Source organism: Benincasa hispida, chromosome 11, assembly GCF_027475165.1.
Source record: "Benincasa hispida cultivar pf3 chromosome 11, pf3_genome.v1.1, whole genome shotgun sequence".
Taxonomy (NCBI): domain Eukaryota; kingdom Viridiplantae; phylum Streptophyta; class Magnoliopsida; order Cucurbitales; family Cucurbitaceae; genus Benincasa; species Benincasa hispida.
This window is the reverse complement of record NC_143488.1, coordinates 78318323-78338824: the sequence shown is the minus strand read 5'-3', so window position 1 is coordinate 78338824 and position 20502 is coordinate 78318323. Positions and strand designations below refer to the sequence as shown.

The 20502-nt window shown below is 34.5% G+C and overlaps 1 protein-coding gene and 2 pseudogenes across 1 annotated transcript; 1 reads left to right on the top strand and 2 right to left on the bottom strand.

Moving 5' to 3' along the window:
- Positions 1-1257: 1257 nt before the first annotated feature.
- LPAT2 (lysophosphatidyl acyltransferase 2) lies at positions 1258-9157 on the top strand. Its single transcript, XM_039049371.2, has 11 exons — positions 1258-1636; positions 2285-2407; positions 2896-2935; positions 3065-3138; positions 3360-3419; positions 3615-3692; positions 3820-3978; positions 6264-6389; positions 7665-7757; positions 8125-8211; positions 8683-9157. The coding sequence occupies exons 1-11, from the start codon at positions 1556-1558 to the stop codon at positions 8926-8928; spliced, it is 1167 nt and encodes a 388-aa protein (XP_038905299.1). The 5' UTR covers positions 1258-1555; the 3' UTR covers positions 8929-9157.
- Positions 9158-13936: 4779 nt separating this feature from the next.
- On the bottom strand, positions 13937-14533 carry LOC150032921 (uncharacterized; annotated as a pseudogene).
- Positions 14534-14541: 8 nt separating this feature from the next.
- Positions 14542-15298, bottom strand: LOC150032920 (receptor-like protein EIX1; annotated as a pseudogene).
- Between the last annotated feature and the right edge of the window lie 5204 nt (positions 15299-20502).

The following is a 20502-nucleotide window of genomic DNA, read 5'->3' as shown; positions in this document are numbered from 1 at the left end:
ACATAACATTTAATTTTTAACAAATTTTAACATGTAAGAGTTGTATTAGATGCAAAATTGATATTTTAGAAATATATAAAACAAAAACTTGGATTGAGAGACATATTTGACAATTTTTAAGTTTATGAATTATATATCGACACAAAATTAGAAATTTATGGGCTAACTTCTAACCTCATATAGAGGTGTGCCCCTCACTTGAAATTCTGGATTTGCCGCAAGATATTTATGTATGTTTACAACATGTAGAGTGAGAGAAACAAACTTTTAACAACAAAGACAATAGTTCAAACTTTATTCTGATTGAACGAGTCATTTTAGCAGGAAAGAAAACTAAACCAAATAAAAATAGTTGGTTAAATTACAAATTTAAAAATTTGTATCTACTCGACATTTAAAGTTTAAAAAACATATAATATTATTATGTCTCTAAACTTTAAGAATGTCCAATAAATCTTCAAACTCTTAATTTCGTGTCTAAAAAACTTTAACCATATTCAATTTTTATAGGGCCAATTTATTTGATAGATTTTATCACATTATTCTAGACGATTATTGTTTCACATCATTTCATTTTTCAAATACAATTGATAAAAAATGACTATTTTCAAATAAATATAAATGAGCTAACTTATTTATAAATATAGCAAAATGTCATACATCTATTAGTGATAGACCGCGATAGACATCTATCAATATCAGTGATAGAAGTCTATCGTGATCTATGGTTGATATACATTGATTTTTCACTATATTTGAAAATATTTTCAACAATTTTACCATTTAAAACAATTACACAATTCTTTAACTTATGCATAAATAATCACAATTTCAACAATTTTACCATTTAAAACAATTACACAAATCTTTAACTTATGCATATATAATCACAATTTCAACAATTTTACCATTTAAAATAATTACACAAATCTTTAACTTATGCATATATAATCACAAACATGGAAAAGTTTTATAGATAGAAAAAATGTTAAATTATTTATAGAAATAATAAAAACAAAATACTTATAGATACAGATAGACTTCTATAAGTGTCTATCATATAATATTGATAATAGACTTTTATCGATTTTTATGGATAGATAGACTTCTATCAATTTCTATAAAAGAAGATTAAATTTTGTTATTTTGTATGATAGACGGTAACATCTCGATATAGTTGAAATATTTAATATGTAATTAATAAAAGAGATAACGGTGACATTTTAATATAGTTGAAATATTGAATATGTAATTAATAAAAGAGAAAGTCATTTTTAATTGGCCATCTGTTTACGATATTCCCATAGTCGATGGGATAAATGTGATGCGATGAGACTTTGCTTAAAACTTCTCTCATTCTCTTCATCATCTTTCTCTCAATCAGTTTCTTCACTCTTTCCCACACCATAATTTCTTCATTCGGCAATTGTTTCGCTGTAATAATAATCATTTCCATTTGATCACAAATTTCTCTTCAAATTTCTCCGCCTTCTTCTTTCCCTCTCATTTCTCTAAACTCTCTGCAACTGGTGGTGGAGCTTGCTTGCTTCTGGCTATGGCGATTCCAGCGGCCCTGGTGATCCTGCCATTGGGCGTTCTATTCTTCTTCTCTGGCCTCGTCGTTAATCTCATTCAGGTATTGTGTGCCTGCTTCTGCCTTGATCTGTATGGCTTCTTCTTTCTTTCCTTGCCGATTTGGATCTTTTGAAGCTTCCCTACGTTCTTCGAGCTTCGATTTGTTTACTGTTGGTTCCTCCTGGATTTTTGTTCTTGTTTGTATTTTTTGGTGTGTGTGTGGTTAAGGTGAGTGGCGGAGATTTTAATAGTTAGGTTAAGTTGCTTCACCTAATTTGGTGGTGTGTTTCGCTTGTGATAATGCATGCTCCTTGCTCTTTTATTTGGATTAATCGTCTGGTTTCGCCAAGGTAACTTGTAGATTTAGCTTAGATTCTGTTTTTCTCCCTTCCTCTTTTCATTGTTCGAGCTTATTATTTACAGATTAGTTTAATGAGTATTCGTCGTTGCTTGTTTTTGACACAATGTGGTAAGAGGATCCAGGTGTTTTGGGTAAATACTGTGCCTCGGTTGTAACATTGAGTGGGCAGATGAGCTTTAAGGAACGTGGTTTATCTTCTATGTAGTCATTGTGATTATACTATGCCATGCGAGTATCTGTTTTTTGCATTCTCACCTCATCTTCTTTAAAAGTTTTTGCTGGTTATACTGATTATGTGCACACTGAATGATGTGATCTGACTCTAAAATCTCTGAGCCCTTGGTTCAGGCAATATGCTTTGTCTTTATAAGGCCGCTATCAAAGAATGGGTACAGAAGGATTAATAGATTGGTTGCAGAACTGTTGTGGTTGGAACTTGTTTGGCTAATTGATTGGTGGGCCGGTGTTAAGGTGCATCATACTGAACCCCATATTATGTCATTTTAGTAGTTATTGAAGTAATGTTGTTGCTGTGTTGTATTTTCTCCCTCCTTAGTTGTTAAATCACTTTATTATTGCATCTCATTTTTTTTCCTGGTTTACTATATTTTAATGTCGTGAAGGAGAAACATTAAAAAAAAAAAATCAAAATTAATTGTTCCCCTTCATTGAAAGGTTACTCCATCCGACAATCCCCTCCATTTACTTTTTCTTTTTCTAGTTACTTTACAGGATTACTGTTTTGTGCTGAAGAATGTAGCTAATTTATCAATTATCAGTTCTCTACTGAGTTTGAGTTCTATTCATTTTTCTTCTAATGTTTTTATTACTAAAACCATTAGATGATCAAGTTTTCTGTATATTTGCACTGAATCCATATCAAGTGACCTAGTACCTAGTTTTTCGGTTCTTGGATTAGACTAATGAAAGACCAATTTGTTGAACCATTCTGAATGCAGATTAAAGTGTATACAGATCGTGAAACTCTTAAATTAATGGGTAAGGGTACAATTTTCACTTTTTGCATCCACACGTGGTGCATATCTTTGTATTGCCTATAAATTTATATCTGTTTTGGAATATCCACGAAACGGCTCAACTGACAACATAAGCTATGAACTTTTCCAGGTAAAGAGCATGCACTTGTTATCTCCAATCATAGAAGTGATATTGATTGGCTTGTTGGATGGATTCTAGCTCAGGTGCCTATTTCCGTTGTTTTTTTAAATTAAGGATAGTTCAACTTCAATACGTATCACACACATATTTGTGGTTGCAGCTTTTTACATTTGCTGTTATCTAGTTCTATTACATGTTATATGTTTCTATTAGTGCATTAAATCAGTGTGTTTAATCCCATTTTCTTTCGTTTATTATTTATTTTACTTTCTCCTTATTAATAATTTTGAATTTCATTTGGTAGAGATCTGGATGTCTTGGCAGCACACTAGCTGTAATGAAGAAGTCATCAAAGTTTCTGCCAGTAAGTTATTTTTTCTTAAGTTTTTTAGCATTCATGAGATTATTATTATCTTTATAACAAAATTTGAAGTTAATTTTTTTAATTTTTCAGTTGCATGCTTGTTACTGATGCTAAATTTCTCCTAGTATTTTGCTGACTAAAGTTACCGAAGTTGTTAGAGCGAAGAATCTATCACTTAGAGTTCTATTCTGGCAGGTTTTAGGTTGGTCAATGTGGTTTTCAGAGTACCTTTTTCTCGAAAGAAGCTGGGCCAAGGATGAAATTACTTTAAAGGTAAGGCATTCATGCTGTACTTTATATAAGATTTTTCACTATGCACTGGCCTTTTCCATTTTATCATGTGCTTTATCTGTACTTTACATGTTGATTTCATGTGAAGCTCATGCTACTGTGTCTACAGTCAGGTCTTTTACGGTTGAAGGACTTCCCTTTGCCTTTTTGGTTGGCACTTTTTGTAGAAGGGACTCGATTTACCGAGGCAAAACTTTTGGCAGCTAAAGAGTATGCAATTGCCAATGGATTACCTGTTCCTAGAAATGTTTTGATTCCACGTACAAAGGTTAGAGTTGAAAATTTCATTCTTACCACATTTGGATGCTCTTTTAATTGTTTATGCTCCTTCTTTGAACTCCTTGACCACTGCAAAAGCAATACAGTTGTAAACAGAAGATACCAAATTCAACGCAGTTTCCTTGATTCCTCGCTCTCCCTCTTGTGTCTCTTTTGTTTGCTCTATGCTATGAATTGCATGATTTAACTACTACTTTCTTTTCTATTAAATATTATGTACGAATTATTAACACTTTGATTTGAGTAACGTGTTTGTATATGACACATATTAATGCAAACACGTGTTAACACACCATGCACTCCGACCCTTGTTCTTATCAACTTTGAAAGTGATGTGAACATAATAAAAAACAGCAAACACAATAGACTTTGAATGAGAGAACTCAGAATATTTTTTGCATATACTGTAGTAAAATTTGTATCGACCTATATCATTTTTTCTCATTAGACCTTTAACCATTAAAAAGTGTGTCAGTTTCGCTTTGAATATCGCATTTAACTTTTGTTAGAAGACATGGGTTTTGACATCATGATTATGGTCATTTAGAAAAATATACTATTTCATTTGAAATGTACTCCGTAGGCTATTCTAAAGCTAATTGGTGATTTCAATCTCTCATAGCCCTCATATATCATTATTTAAACTGCAAAATATTAGACTGCAAGTTGTCAAAATGGTTAAGGGCCTGCAAATATATTTAAAAAATATACAATTTAATAAATGTGTCTGCATTAGGTTCATGTCCTGTATCTGGATCTCCTTATTATATTACCCTTGTCCCCATTTTTAGTACATACCATTCTACTGTTTAAGACATTTTTCATAAGGAAAATTCAGTTCTGTTAAAGGAAATTAGTGACTTGTCTTTTTGGGTGTTTCTGTATTTTGGTTTTCTTCTTTGATTTTAGGATTTTTGTAAGGATTACCTATCTTTACGAGTAAACCTTTTTACTTTTGTGTTGGGTTCTCCTTTTTCCAAGTAGGTCTGTCATTTTTCTAATGAGCAAAGGCTTTTGGATTTTATTTCCTTGACATGTCTTGAACGGTGTGACTTTGTGTTTTTAATATTTTATGGTTTTTGTGTTCGTATTTTGATGCCTAAAATATATTTATATATAATCTTGATAACTTGCTTTGCACATTTCCACCTACCTTCGAAGAAAGTAAATTTTACTTGCATCATAAATTTGGTTGGTATTTTGAGGTTGGAATTTCTACCCAAAGTGTGTTAGAATTCTTTTCTGTATTATATGTTTCATCAAATGCAAGTATTGTTTCAAAAGACTTTGGCATGCAGGTTTTCCAGTGAGAATGGCCTATATTGTTTATATTTAGAAACTTGCTTAAAGATAACTTTTCTAAGTGTTTCTTTTAATACATTAGGGGGTGGGAAGATTCGACCCATAATCTTTCATGGTCTTTTTATTAACACATACTATATGCTAGTGGAGCTATGCTTGCTTTGGCAAACTTAGCGTGGGCAAACTTGTTCATAGTTACTATCTCACAACTTTTAATATCCCAAAGTAGACAGGATAAATGGAGATGTGTTATCTTCTAATACATATTGGGTGATCATTAGATCGCGTATATGCTTAAAAGACATTTTATCACTGAGATAAGTTGACGATTATGTTAAGTGACCTTGTCGAGGTTCTATCATTATCCTTGAGTATTACAATGATTTATCTGTTTGCAATTCACGATCACCTAACTTCTAACGCAAAAAATTTGAAGTTTAATATATTACTCGTTCCCATTGATATTGAATTCTGTTCACTTTCTTTTGGGATTTCAAATAATTTTCATTATTAGTTGTGTTGACTGTTTTCTTGTATGGACTTGAGGCAACACCCAAGGTTGGGGATAATTTACTGACTATTAAATAGGTCACTAACCATAGCATGTCAGGGTCATCCACATGCGCCTATGATACTCATCTTTTGTTTGTTAATGTTGATTGTTCTTTCACACAACTTTGAATCTCTCATTTATACATTACATCGGCATTATGTCAACTTCTTGTCTTTTAAAGAAAGGGCAAAGGTTTGGGTAGTGGGAAATGGGAAACTTTCCCATTAGATGCTATTCTTCTCATTAGTCATCCTAAAACGATGCACAATTGGTGCAAGTCTTATTTGATTATGCATTCTTTTATGTGCTGCATTAGAAGAAAATATTTGACCTTATTTACATTTATTCACCTAGCATGTGCCGAGCTATATTTATTGATGCCTATGAATTGGCATAACTTGTTACTCCGTTGCTTTCAGGGTTTTGTGTCAGCTGTAGGTCATATGCGCTCATTTGTTCCAGCAATTTATGATGTAACGGTAGCTATTCCCAAAAACTCACCTCCACCTACAATGCTAAGACTCTTCAAGGGGCAGCCTTCTGTGGTAAGTTAACTTAGCCAAAAGTCTCTCTCTCTCTTTGGGGTTTCTTCTTCTTCTTCTTCTTCTTCTTCTTCTTCTTTTTTTTTTTTTGAGGAACTTGCTCAATTTGTACACAATACTCTTCCCCTCAATGTAAATATCCTACTCATTTTGGTTCATGGCAGTCATCCCTTTCATTAGAGAGAAAAATCAATGAGCACTCACAGAGGCGTTGCCCATGTTTTAGAATTTGACAATAAATGACAGTATTTAAAAACTATGCTATAGTCCTATTGAATATAGGTAACATTTTTTTTAATAGAAATTTTGTGTTCTTTGAGAAAAGAAAGTTTTGTACAAATACAAAATTATGCAATAAATGAAACCATCATGGGTTGATCTTTTGATGACAATAAGAGGTGATTTTATTATTATTAATGGAGTTTTTGGAAATAAAAAACTCTAATCACCTAAAGTCAGTTCTTCAATATTGGAAAGTTTGGATGGTCTTGAGGCATTAAGCACATCCAAAATTGCAAAGGCATTCCGCATACCTTTAGGCGCTGTTGCAAAATTCACTTCAATGACTCCAGATGGTGAATCTGAGGAACCAACTTATGCAATATCAGATAGTCCAGTTGATATTAATGAAATATCATTCTCAGTTGCTATGGTCAATATGAGTTTTTTCAAGTCAGAGTCTATTCCTCAGTTTGGTTGGTTGGAGCTTGCTCTGATTAAGGCCTCCTCTTGGTGCTTTCTTTCCAAATCTTTTGCTAGATTTTCTATTTCTATTCAAGTTTTATGTTTAATCTGGAATGCCGTTGTTTTTCTGATTAGTTCTTAGTCTGTCTTTTGTCTTTGTCCTTTGAGCATTAGTCTCATTTCATTATTTCGATGAAAAGTTTTGTTTCCTTTTAAAAAAATAAAGCTCTCTAGTTAGAATAGCATAATAAAGGTGATTTTTAAATGATTTCTTTCAGTTGCTTTTTTTTCCCTTTTTTTTTTTTTTTGTTTTTGTTTTCACAAAAGAAAAATATAATAAATAAAAAAAAACTAAAGGTGATTTTCTTAAAAGCATTAAATTAAAATTTCCCTTTTGTGTGCTAAGTGCTTTTCGCCCTCCATCTTGGAGGGCTAGGGAGTAGGGATACTTTTGAACTGGTGTTTGGGGATGAGTTGTTCATTAAGTGTATACAAACTTGTAATCTGACAACTTATAGTTGACGGCCCATTAAAGAATTATGCTTGGTAGTTGGTTCTGTCTTAGAAGATGCCGTAACCTATCTGCTTCTGTAGGTACATGTGCACATTAAGCGACATTCTATGAAGGAATTGCCTGAGACAGATGATGCCATTGCTCAATGGTGTAGAGATCTGTTTGTAGTAAAGGTACAAAATAATAAAGTCTCGTTTGTTAACTGTATGATTTTTGAAAATTAAATTTATAGAGCACTACATTCACCTCTAAGATTCTTTATTTTGCTATGTACTTACAAATGTTTTCAAAATCCAAGCCAATTTTTTATTTTTGCATACTAAAAAGGTTAGTTTCCAAATACTTGTCTTTTGCTTTTAAAATTTGGCTAAGAATTCAATCCTTAAAGAAATTTCCAGTAAATAAGCATAATTTTTAAAAACAGAATTAAAAACATAATTGTTATCAAAAGGGATCTAAACAATCCGATTTTGCAGGTTATTATTCGTAGGTGAAAAGTTATCGATCAATTGCCTTACCCTCTTGGTTCTTGCGTTCCAGGATGCACTGTTGGATAAGCATGTAGCCGAAGACACCTTTAGCGATGCAGAGTTACAGGAACTTGGTCGGCCAATCAAGTCCCTCTTGGTAAGCTCTTTGTTTTTCTCCTTAAAAAAGAGAGCGAGAGAATTTTATGAAAATTTAACCTCAAGTTTTGAGTAAATAATGAAATTTATGGCCCTTATTATTTCGGTTTACAATTTTTTAGAAATATTGGTGTCTAATTATGAAGATGTGTTTTGGCTGGGCAAGGAAGCTTTCTTTGGATACTCTGGCTATTCTGGTCACGTTCTATACATTTTATTTGAATTTGGATACCTTATGGCTGAATTTTGGTCCATTTATATGCTTGAATTTGTGGTTAGATTTGCTGTATGAGTTTGTTTATGTGCGACTTCTCGACCACTTCATGAGAAATCTTACCCTATATATTTGAAATGATTTTGAAGTTACCATACTCCGGTTCGATTTGATGAAATTATCGATTTGTCTCTATCATTCCCTCACAGGATTTGTAAATGTTCAATTCATTCATTTTTTTTGGTTTACTGTGAGCAGGTAGCAATTTCATGGACATGTCTCCTCATCTTGGGGTCCCTCAAGCTTCTTCATGGCTCTACCTTTTTATCTTCATGGAAAGGTCTTACATTCTCAGCTTCTGGCCTCGCCATTGTTACAGTTCTCATGCAAATCCTCGTACGTTTCTCCCAATCGGAGCGGTCAACCCCTGCAAAGGTTGTCCCAGCCAAGCCTAAGACCAGTGGCGAACCACTCGATCCCAGACGACAGCCAAAACAAAACTAGGGTCTAGACAAACATAACTCACCTTTGCCTAAAATCTTGATATATTTCTTTTACACGATTGCTCGTTTATCTGCAGTCGTACTTGTAGGTTTTGTGAACTTATACCTGTGTGTCAGCAACTGTATTGTATGTCAACTCTTTTTCCTTCTCACATCAAACTTTTTCTCCATAGTATCGTGTATTTTTGCAAATTACCAAATTGGCATTCAATTTCTTTTGTTTTTGAAAATGTCCTTAAATTTAGATAAATTTTAGTTGATTTGGTACATCAACAAATGAAAGATGAAATTTAGTAGTTGGACAAAATATAGTGAGCAATTCATTACCCTTTAAAAGGAGGGGGGTATGTTTTAGCTTTTAAAAAAAGAGGGTGTCACTTCATTTTTTTTTTTCTTTCCATTTATTTATTATACTGTGTTTAGTGGGGCATACAATATCATCATTTAAGCATAATTGAAGTTTTTATAGACTAACCTGTTAAATAGGTTGTTTTAGTCTTTTTGCCATGGTTGAGTAAGAAAGTTTTGCCATTAGATTGGAAAATGAATTGAGAAGCCTTTGTATTTTTTCTTCGAAGTTTATTTAATTTTGTAATTCATGCTCTAGTTGTATGTCAAGTATATTCAAGAATTTTGATACATAATTATTAGGATTGAAATTGATTTGAGTCGAGAGTTTTAATGTTTGTGAATTCAAGATCAAGTACCTAAAGATTGCTAGGATTTCATATCATTTGATATTAGAACATTTGTGATATCATATAAATATGGGTGAGCTTATATGTGCACCTAATCTTAAAAAAAACATAAAATTAAAAGTAAAACAATTATCACATGGGCCTTTCTTTTTGAGGTGCGGTGTTATAATACAAGATTCTATTGGTAATACTGTTCTCTCGGACGAGACATTCCATTAGCTTTGAGATCCATTGAGCTAGTTGAAACAATGACTTTAAAGGAAGGTGTTTATATGGCAATCGAATATGCAGTTATCTAGTTTGAATGGAAGTTGACTCCCAAGCTATATGGAAGTTTGTGGGTATTGAATCTGATCGACATGACAACGATATCCAAACCTTTGTTAATGACCTTTAAAAAAACAACCTAGATTCATTTGTTGATTTTTATATGCTCAATGTTATAAAGTAGCTCACGAAAGTAGTCATCCATACTCTTTAACGTTTCACCACGAGGAAATCTAGTTAGAAGAATATCCCCATGGTTCACCAACATAGCCATCATCGTTTATTCAAACTTCATTCTTCTCTAATTCTCTATCACTAGTAGGAGTCTATCATGAATAGATTATGCTATATTTACGATTTTTTAACAATATTACTATACAAATACCACATAAGTAAGTGTAATAAATCAATTGTAATATGAAAAGTGGGACAATTTAAATATTATGTGAATTACAAATAATAAAAAAAAATCATTAAGATTGCACCAATTTTGATTATGGAACAGTAAACATGACCTTAACTATTAATCTTGAAAAAAATGTTAACCAATGCAATTATCCTATATCTTAATGTTTTTAAAGAATATATATTTTTATTATTGATATCATTATTGATGTGCACATAACAAATTTCATATCCTTTCTCCTCTCCTCTCCCTCCCCTCCTTGGAATCCTATAAATTTTTTTTTGTAGGCAATCTCATAGATAAATTAAGATAGTATTTGATAGGACTACTTTTAAATATAGAAAAATGAATTAAAATATTTACAAATGTAATAAAATTTTACGATCTATATGCAAAGATCGCGATAGACTAGTATCTATTTCTACATGTGATATTTTGCTATTATAAATATTTTTACTAATTTTATCATTTAAAATGATTTCCCAATTTAACTTTTTATTTACTTACGTTTTCTTTTATTAATTACTAAAATTGCAATCTAAATCTTCTGGTTTCCTCAATCGATTTGATTTAGTTTCCTCATTTGTTTTTTGCCCCTTAAATTTAATAAATCCTTCCCTAAGTACAAAATTAAGTTGAATTCCTAATATCTTTTAAATAATAAAAAAAAAACCATTTGATATTTTAAAATATTAAAATTAGGATATGATGAAGAAACCTTAATACTTTAGGATTTCTTCATCCGATTAGAAGTAGAACAGTCCAACCCTACTATTTTTTTTTAAAAAAATAAAAGAAATATTTTCATGAATGATTAATTCGAGTTACCATGAGGTCGAAGCTTAGATCTTTCATTCCAGAACTCGAAAACCAAAAGAAGAAAACAAGTAGCTTTCTTTCAACGAGGAAGAAAGAAAAGCGCGGCAAAGGTAAACCGGCGAAGAATGGTGGCGAGCAGCAATATCCGGAGCCGCCGTGTACGGTGGTGGGTGAGAAAATAAAGAAGAAAAGGTCAAAAAGGAAGAGATCAGAGAGAGAGAATGAAAAATTAAGTGAAAAAGAAAAAGAAAAAGAAATTGGAATTAGTTCAACTGGGAAAGAAAATGAATGTGAAATAGATGAATGGGTTCCAGGAATGCAAATTCCAGGGCCTGTTCCTGATAATCTTTACTCCATCATGCAAGAAAATTTTGATCTTCATACTTTCTTTCATGATTTAATACTTTAATTTTGTATATCAAATCACAATATATTTTAGTTGTGTTCACTAATCATTTAAATAATTCTGTATATAATTACAACCAAATTGATTACCTAATTCGAATTCTTAAACTTTATATTATTTTGTAATTTTTTGTAATTTTCTTTTTAATTTTTTTCTCTAGCATCAACATTTACACAATTTACAATAAACATCTAAATGTTATCTTACTTTATAAAAATTGTGATTAAAATTGGTCAATTATAGTCTAATTAAACTATAATCAAAATTTTATTAACTAATTATAATAATTTCCATCAATTTTCATAATTTTTTTTCGAAATTACCATCCATATTGATATTTTCATAAAATTAGGACTCCAACCTTGTTTTTTATCAAACCCAGTTGTTCATATTATAAGTTTTTTATATGCTTGATAATTCTTATGAACTCAACCAAATATTTGGATGGTTGGTTAATTAATTCAAAATGTTTTCTCTAAAATAAAAAGGTATAATGTTAATCAAAGATCCGTTTTTACTTGAGTTTTTAAATATTAATTAAAGATGAATAACTTGAATTCTTATCTAAGACCCATAAATTAGTTTTAAAAGTTGTTAGAGAATGAATAACTTAAAGAAATGTTCTTAGGCATTGCTTTTTGTTACAATTAGTGGTGGATGAAATAGTAAAAAATAAACATGATAAAATAAAAAATTTAAGGTGAAAATTGATACAATTAATGAGTAAAGATGGATTTATTGCGTGTGCATAGGAGATTCGAATATTTGATCGAGAATATACATTAATCAGTTAAATTTCGCTCAAATGAATTAAATAAACGCTAAAGTGAGCATAGTTCAACTGATATAATATAGCTCAATTAACATACTACTTATACTATCAACCTCAAAATCAGAGGATCGATTCTCGTGTTGTTAAATAAAAAATATAGAAAGAAAGAAAGCTAAATAGACCTTATTAATGTGAACGAACTCACTTGCAATTATTAGAAGTATAAATGAACTGTTTTTCACATCTTTAAATATTTTGATGAACACGTAAATAATATAAAAAGTTAAACAAACGGATCGAGGGATTCGATTTCATCTGATTGCCCCCTCTCTCAATATTGTATTGGTTTCTTGGGTGACGATGAATGAGAAAAGTAGCAGAGGGAAGAATGCAAACAAAGGTCACATCAGCAAAGGCGACGGCGACATACAGTCTTTGGCGATGTCGTTGTTGTCGGAGGAGATATCCAGTGGGAAAGTTGATGTTTTTCTGAGTATGCAAAATGAGAAAAGTAGCAGAGGGAAGATTGCAAACAAAGGTCACATCAGCAACGGCGACGACGACATACAGTCTCCGGCTGTGTCGTCATTATCAGAGGAGATATCCCAAGGGAAAGTTGATGTTTTTCTGAGTATGCAAAAGACAGAGAGATCAGAGAGTGAAGAAGAAAGTTCAAGATTATTCAGAAAAGAAACCAAAAAGACTGAAAAAGAAGATAATAAAGAAAGTTTGGAAAATAAATCAGAGATGGATAAGTGGGTTCAAGAGATGAACATTCCAGGACCAATACCTTATCTTTTTCCCATTATTCAGGAGCAATTCAATCTTCATACTATCTTAGATGATCCAAGTCTTGATTGATTCACTATGACTATAACAATCAATTTTTTGATAAAATTCATTTTATTAGATGATTTATAGTATGTTTTTGTCAACACTATAAGAGCTGCTTAATCGTATAATCGTGTTCTTGTTTCATGTCTATAATATTCAGATGTCATATTCGAGTTTTATTGTTGATTGAGTAACAACTTTATTATTTTTTTTTTTAGAAAAAAGATGATGATTATGAAAACCGCACTTCTAAATCCTCCGGTCAATTGAGCTATGCTCAGTTTGGCACAAAGGTAGAGTTATACAAGGATAAACAACATAAAATTTATTTCTTATATATTGTATACATTTAGTAAACAGTCCACAAACACTAGACAACAAACATTATTAGATTGGATATGCATAAAAAGGATTATAAATACAGTGTTCTTGATTTGAAATTCTCTTTTGGTTGACAATCAAGTCTCCACACATTTATTGTACAACCTTATTGAAATCTTCTCCCTTTCATTCTTCTAATGAAGATGATAACAAATCCAATTCCTTCGAGTATGCTATAACTGACACGATCTATAAAGCGAAAGTACAATGTTCTTCGTGATCGGCTTGTGAAAATGGTGAAAAACAATATGTTGAGACCTACAGGAAGACCAATTTCCACGCTGATATAGAAGCCAAAGCCAAAGATTTCCATGTCATTTTCCTTTCCATCTTTTTGGCTTGTTGAAGTAGGAACACCATTGTTTGCATTCTCACCACTCAAGCTTTTGTTAAGGAAAGGATTGCCTTCATAAATGGAAGGGTCGTTCAATGCCTGAAATATCTACCATTAATGCTGCTATTGAACTTACTGGCATACGATTCATTATCAAAGTGGCTATAAACCATATTTGTCCATTTATTCAAGCAACTTGGAATTTCTTTCGAAACATTGTTGTTTAAAACATCAAACACACGAAGTGAAGGAAGGTTCCATTTAAATGGTTAGATCGTAGGTTTAGCAACCACAATGTTGACACAACTTCTCCTATCCAAATAGAAAGGCTTGCGTATAGTCTATTTTCACTGAGATCAATGCTCTTAAGGATGAACAACTCTGTAAAGACTTTGGAATTTCTCCATTCAGATGGTTGTTGCTCGATATTAGATATTCGAGGAGTGTCAACAAACCTATTGAGCTTGGAATTTTTCCATCTAGATTATTGCTGGCCAAATCAATAACAAATAATGATTTGAAATCACTCGAATAATCAAACAATCCCCTGAAAATTGATTATCTAATGGTGAAAGTACTTCCAAATAACTCATTTTTTGAATTGATGATGGAATCATACTACTAAGACGATTGTTGGACAAATATAACATACTCAAATTGGGTATCAAATCACCGATATTCGAAGGTATAGAGCTTGTCAATCGAATTTGTTACTTGAAAGATCCAAGTGTCTTAGGTTCCGAAGTGACCCCAGTGAATTTGAGATCTCTCCCACAAATTCATCATGAAACAACTCCAAATATTCCAAACTATTTTGGGAACAATTTGAAGAACTTCTAAAAAGCTCATCAATTGTACAACCAAAATTGTTAAAAGAAAGTTTCAACAATTATAAATTGTAAAGATTTCACAAACAACTTGGCTTGTGATCTCCACTATTCCTTAAGTTGTTCCCACTTAAATCAAGATATTGAAGATTTTTCAATTTTACAAAATCTCGAGGAATTGAACCATGAAAATTGTTATCCTATAGTTTAAGTTTTGTAAGACTGATAAAATTAGACAGCCACAAAGGAAACAAAGAATTTATCAAATTGTCCGATGGGTTAAAAACCCTAAGGGAAGTGAGATTTAGAAATCTAACTGAAGTATCAAAACTTAGAAGACTACAGTCACTCATGTAGCTCCAACAAGGAAGAAAGTTGATTAATTTCATGCATCCAATTTGTTTGTAAACTACTCAAATCCATCATTCGAACATTAAGGTATTCTAAAGAAGAAAGACCAGAAAGCCATAGCAAGTTTCCAACCTTGAAATTTATTCTATCATCTAGAAATTGATTATCTACAGAAAGGTCTAGATACCTCAAATTGGACAAATTTCCTAAACGGGAGGAATCTGTCCACCATAATATGCAGAAGAGAGATTGAAGGTACCTCAAGTTTTTTAACATCCCGAAGAAATGTGGAATTAAAGCGCCACTGAAATTGTTTAGACTCAAGTCCAAATAATTTAGATCTTTGAGCTCAAGTAGAGAAGAACTAACTTCACCACCCAAGCACGACCTTTTGTATTGCAAGAGGGTCATATCGTCGTTACGACGAAGATGATATTGTAAGACCTCCAATTGTTTACACATATAAGAGGAGGGGTAAAATGGGAAAAAGGGGAGAGAATACGGTTGGAGATGGGAATGAATCAGCAATTGGGAGGGCAAAGGAGACAGCAGGGATTGAAAATGGTTGAGGTGGGTCCCTCAGCTGTGGATTTAAAAAGAAAGGAGAAAGGAATTCAAGGGTAGGTAGAAAAATAAGGAAGAGTTTCCTACAGGAGGGGCTTCCTAGCTTCCTAGAATGGCTAAGTGTTCTTTACATAGTTTTTCATCATTTTTTATTTCTTTTCTTATGGAAGTCTGATTATCAAGCTGTTCTATTCTCAAGTTTTTCTATATTGAATGAGAATATATAAATATTTCGTTTGCCTGTGAGCTGGTATGGAATTCTTCTTATTTCATATAGTTGTGGGTGTTATATTGTTCTATCGGAGGAGATAATTTGCAGGAACAGTTTGGGATAGTTGCAGGGTCGTAACAATGTGGTATCAGAGCCGTAAACCTGGGGAAGACGCGAGGAATGGCTCAAAAACAACTTGAAGAAAGAATGGAGTCGGTCGAGAAGAAGATGGCTGGATTACGAGAGTTGATAAGTGGATTGTGCAAAAACTTAGAGAGACTAATCGAGGAAGTGAGGGAGAGCAACACAACCAGGAAGAAGGAGGAGTTTACACTCACTGATAGTAGTGTGACCAAGGCGAAGGGTAAAGCAGAAGAAGCAGAGCCATCCCACGCGGGATTTGCAACCAGAGCAGACAAAGGTAAGTACAAACGCCTTGAAATGCCAATGTTTACAGGTGAGAACCCCGAGTCCTAGGTTTATCGAGCAGAACATTACTTCGAAATCCACGAACTGTCTGATGCCGAGAAGGTGAAGGTGGTCGTCATCAGTTTTGCTTCTGATGAAGTGGATTGGTTTCGTTAGAGTAACAATCGCCGAGCAATAACAACTTGGGAAGAATTAAAAACAAGGTTGTTCGATCATTATCGGAAGGTGAGGGAAGGAAATTTGTACGCCCGATTGCTGAAAATCAAACAAGAAGGGACTTACTCGGACTATGTGAAGAAGTTTGTAACCTACTACGCGCCGTTACCGGAGTTGTCTGAAGAGGTTTTACGAGACGCCTTCTTGAATGGGTTGAAGCCGACCGTACAAGCTGAAGTCATCAGCCGCAACCCGAAGACGTTGGACAATTGTATGTGAAAAGCTCAACTGGTCAATGACAGAAATTTGGCTCTAAAAATCGCTCTCAAGGATCTGGGAGTTAATGGGCTTAGCAACCGTGAGGCCCACCAGGGGAAGAGAGAATTGACCGAGAAGGCCCGAACTAAGGGGAATGAAGTGTTACCGATGAAACAGGTTGCAATACCTGTTAAATCTTTTCCCACGAAGAAAGAAGCACCTGTGAAACGTCTGTCTGATGCTGAGTTCAGAGATCAGCTCGACAAAGGGCTCTGTTTCAGATGCAGTGAGAAATATTCACCTGGTCATAAATGTAAGTTCCAATAGAATCACCAACTAATGTTGTTCGTTGCTAATGAAGAGGAGGAACCAGGGGAAGAGGTAGGCGAGAAAGGAGAAGAAAAGCTGGAGCTAAATAATGCAGAAGTAGGAGAGAAATTGGAGTTGGCACTGAATTCATTGCTAGGATTCTCAGCAAAAGGAACCATGAAGTTGAAAGGGGAAATCAGGGGAAAGGAAATGCTCGTCCTTATCGATTCAGGGGCGACACACAACTTCATCCACCAAGACACGGTAAGAGAGCTAAACATTCCCACAGAAAAACACATGAGGTTTAGGGTAGTGATCGGAAATGGCAGTGAAATAGAAGGAAAGAGAATCTGCAAAGGGGTAGAACTAAATTTTCCTGGGTTGAAGGTGAAGGCAGACTTTTTGGCAATTGAATTGGGTTGGATGAATGTAGTTTTAGGAATGTCATGGCTTTATTCCACAGGATTTATGGGAATACATTGGCCGTCTCTAACCATGGACTTTTGGGCCGAGGGCTCTCATATAACGTTGCAAGGGGATCCATCGCTAACCAAGGCTGAAGTATCCTTTAAAATGTTGAGTAAACAGTGGGAAGAAGAAGATTTGGGATTCCTAGTAGACTTCCAGCAGCTAGAGATCGAACAAGAGACAGAAAACAATGTGCAAGAAGGAGTTGGTATGAACTTCCAACTATCATTAATGATTCGGTTGCTTCTGGAACAGAATCAGGACATTTTCGAGCTTCCATCCACACTGCCCCCACAAAGATCAATAGATCATCACATTCTTATCAAGGAGGGGACGAACCCCATCAATGTAAGACCTTACAAATACGGGCACACACAAAAGGAAGAAATAGAGAGGTTAGTTCAAGAAATGATGCAGGTTGGTTTTATACGACCTAGTAGAAGTCCCTACTCGAGCCCTGTTCTATTAGTCAAAAAGAAGGATGGAGGATGGCGTTTTTATGTAGATTACAGAAAGTTAAATCAGGTCATGGTAGCTGGTAAGTTTCCTATACCGGTGATAGAAGAACTATTGGATGAATTACATGGGGCCATGGTTTTCTCCAAGTTAGACCTCAAGTCCGGATACCATCATATCAGAATGAGGGAGGGAGACATCGAAAAAACGGCTTTTCGCACACACGAGGGACATTATGAGTTTCTTGTCATGCCTTTCGGCCTCAAATATGCACCAACCATATTCCAATCGCTTATGAACCAAGTTTTTAGACCATTTTTACGTCGATTTATCCTTATTTTCTTTGATGACATTTTGGTTTATAGCCCGAACGTGTTTTCACATGAATCACATTTGGGAATAGTGTTCACCATCCTTAGGGATCATTAATTGTATGCCAACCAGAAGAAATATGTCTTCTGTCAAGAACAAATTCAGTATTTGGGACATTTAATCTCTTCCCAAGGAGTAGAGGCGGATGGAGATAAGATTAAAGCCATGGTCAACTGGCCACAACCAAAGAACATAACAGAATTGCGTGGGTTTTTAAGACTCACAGGGTACTACCGAAAATTTGTGAAGGGATATAACACCCGAGCTTCCCCTCTCACCAAATTACTTCAGAAGAACGACTTTAAATGGAGTGAGGAAGCCACCGAAGCCTTTGAGGATCTAAAAAGACAGATGATATCATGTCCAGTGCTAGCCTTACCTAACTTCAGCAAACCATTCATCATCGAGACTGATGCATCCGGCATAGGGTTAGAAGCAGTGCTTACTCAAGGAGACAGACCAATAGCCTATTTTAGCCAAAAGTTTTCCTCAAGAGCACAGGCTAAGTCTGTTTATGAAAGAGAGTTAATGGCCGTGGTATTGGCAGTTCAGAAATGGAGACACTATCTACTTAAGGGAAAGTTCACCATCATTTCTGATCAGAAGGCATTGAAATTCCTCATTGAACAAAGAGAGGTCCAACCTCAGTTTCAACGTTGGCTAACCAAGCTACTAGGGTACAATTTCGAGATTCTATATCAACCAGGACTGACCAATAAGGCAGCAGATGCTCTTTCGAGGGTTCAAGAGGCACCTGAATTACATAGCTTAATATCTTCGGCCCTAGTGGATGTAGATTTGATCCTTAAGAAAATGGAAGATGATGAAGAACTCCAAAAGATCATAGCTATACTTAAGGAGAATCCGGAAGGAAAACCACCTTATCAGTGGAAAAAATCAAAGGTTGCTATACAAAGGCAGGTTAGTTATCCCACGAACATCATCCTTGATCCCCTCACTATTACACACCTTTCATGATTCCGTATTGGGTGGTCACTCGGATTTTCTAAGGACATACAAGAGGATGAATGGGGAGCTACATTAGCTAAGGATGAAATCTGATGTCCAGAGATATGTTGAAAGGTGTGAAATATGCCAATGTAACAAAACATAGTCACTCTTACCGACTGGGTTGCTACATCCGCTACCAATTCCCGAGTTTTCATTGGAAGAATGGACCATGGATTTCATAGAGGGGCTGCCAAAGGCTAGAGGGTTCAATTATATCCTTGTAGTGGTCGACCGGCTTAGCAAGTATGGTCACTTTGTGCCATTGAAACACCCTTTTACTGCGAAACAAATGGCAGACCTGTTCATACAAGAGGTAGTTAGACTCCATGGCATTCCTAAATCAATCACAACAGATAGGGACAAATTTTTTCTAAGTAATTTCTAGAGGGAGATGTTCACATCCTTGGGAACAAAACTTAAAAGAAGCACGACATTTCACCCACAAATTGACGGACAAACCGAGAGTGTCAACTGTTGCCTAGAGACTTATTTAAGATGTGTTTTGTAATGAACAGCCCACTCATTGGAACAAGTGGATAGCATGGGCAGAATTATGGTACAATGCGACATTTCATCAATCCATCAGAACCACTCCTTTCCAAGCAGTGTTTGGTCGTCCCCCTCCCCTTATATTACACTATGGAGATCGAAAATCTTCTAATGACTGTGTTCAAAGGCAGCTGAAGGACAGAGATTTAGCTTTGAATGCTCTCAAGGAAAACTTGGTGATTGTTCAGAATCGAATGAAGAAACATGCTGATTTACATTGTCGAGAACTAAACTTCGAGGTGGGAGATGAGGTATTCCTCAAGTTAAGGTCGTACAAGCAGCGAACTCTAGCTAAAAGAAGAAGTGAGAAGTTATCTCCTAAATTTTATGGACCCAATACAATAGCAGAGAAGATTGGAGAAGTGGCCTACCGTTTGAATTTACTAGTCGAGGCAGCCATTCATAATGTGTTCCATGTGTCACAACTCAAGAAGAAGTTAGGCCAAACTCAACAAGTCTAGCACATTCCTTCTATTTTAACAGAAGAGTTTGAACTCCAAGTCAGTCCGGAAGTTGTACTAGGAGTAAGCTGGAATGGGGAAATAGTTATGCAAGAATGGATAGTAAAATGGAAGGGTTTGCTCGAAAGTGAAGCAACATGGGAGGCTGCACCTGCAATGAGACAACAGTTCCCTACATTCCACCTTGAGGACAAGGTGTGTTTCGAGAGGGGAGGAATTGTAAGACCTTTAATTGT

Bases quoted from the DNA above. Each gene is read 5' to 3' on its own strand.
- LPAT2 (XM_039049371.2), top strand. From the start codon at position 1,556: ATGGCGATTCCAGCGGCCCTGGTGATCCTGCCATTGGGCGTTCTATTC. The intron at 2,408-2,895 runs GTGCATCATACT...TTCTGAATGCAG, and splicing joins ATTGGTGGGCCGGTGTTAAG to ATTAAAGTGTATACAGATCG. The intron at 3,139-3,359 runs GTGCCTATTTCC...TTCATTTGGTAG, and splicing joins TTGGATGGATTCTAGCTCAG to AGATCTGGATGTCTTGGCAG.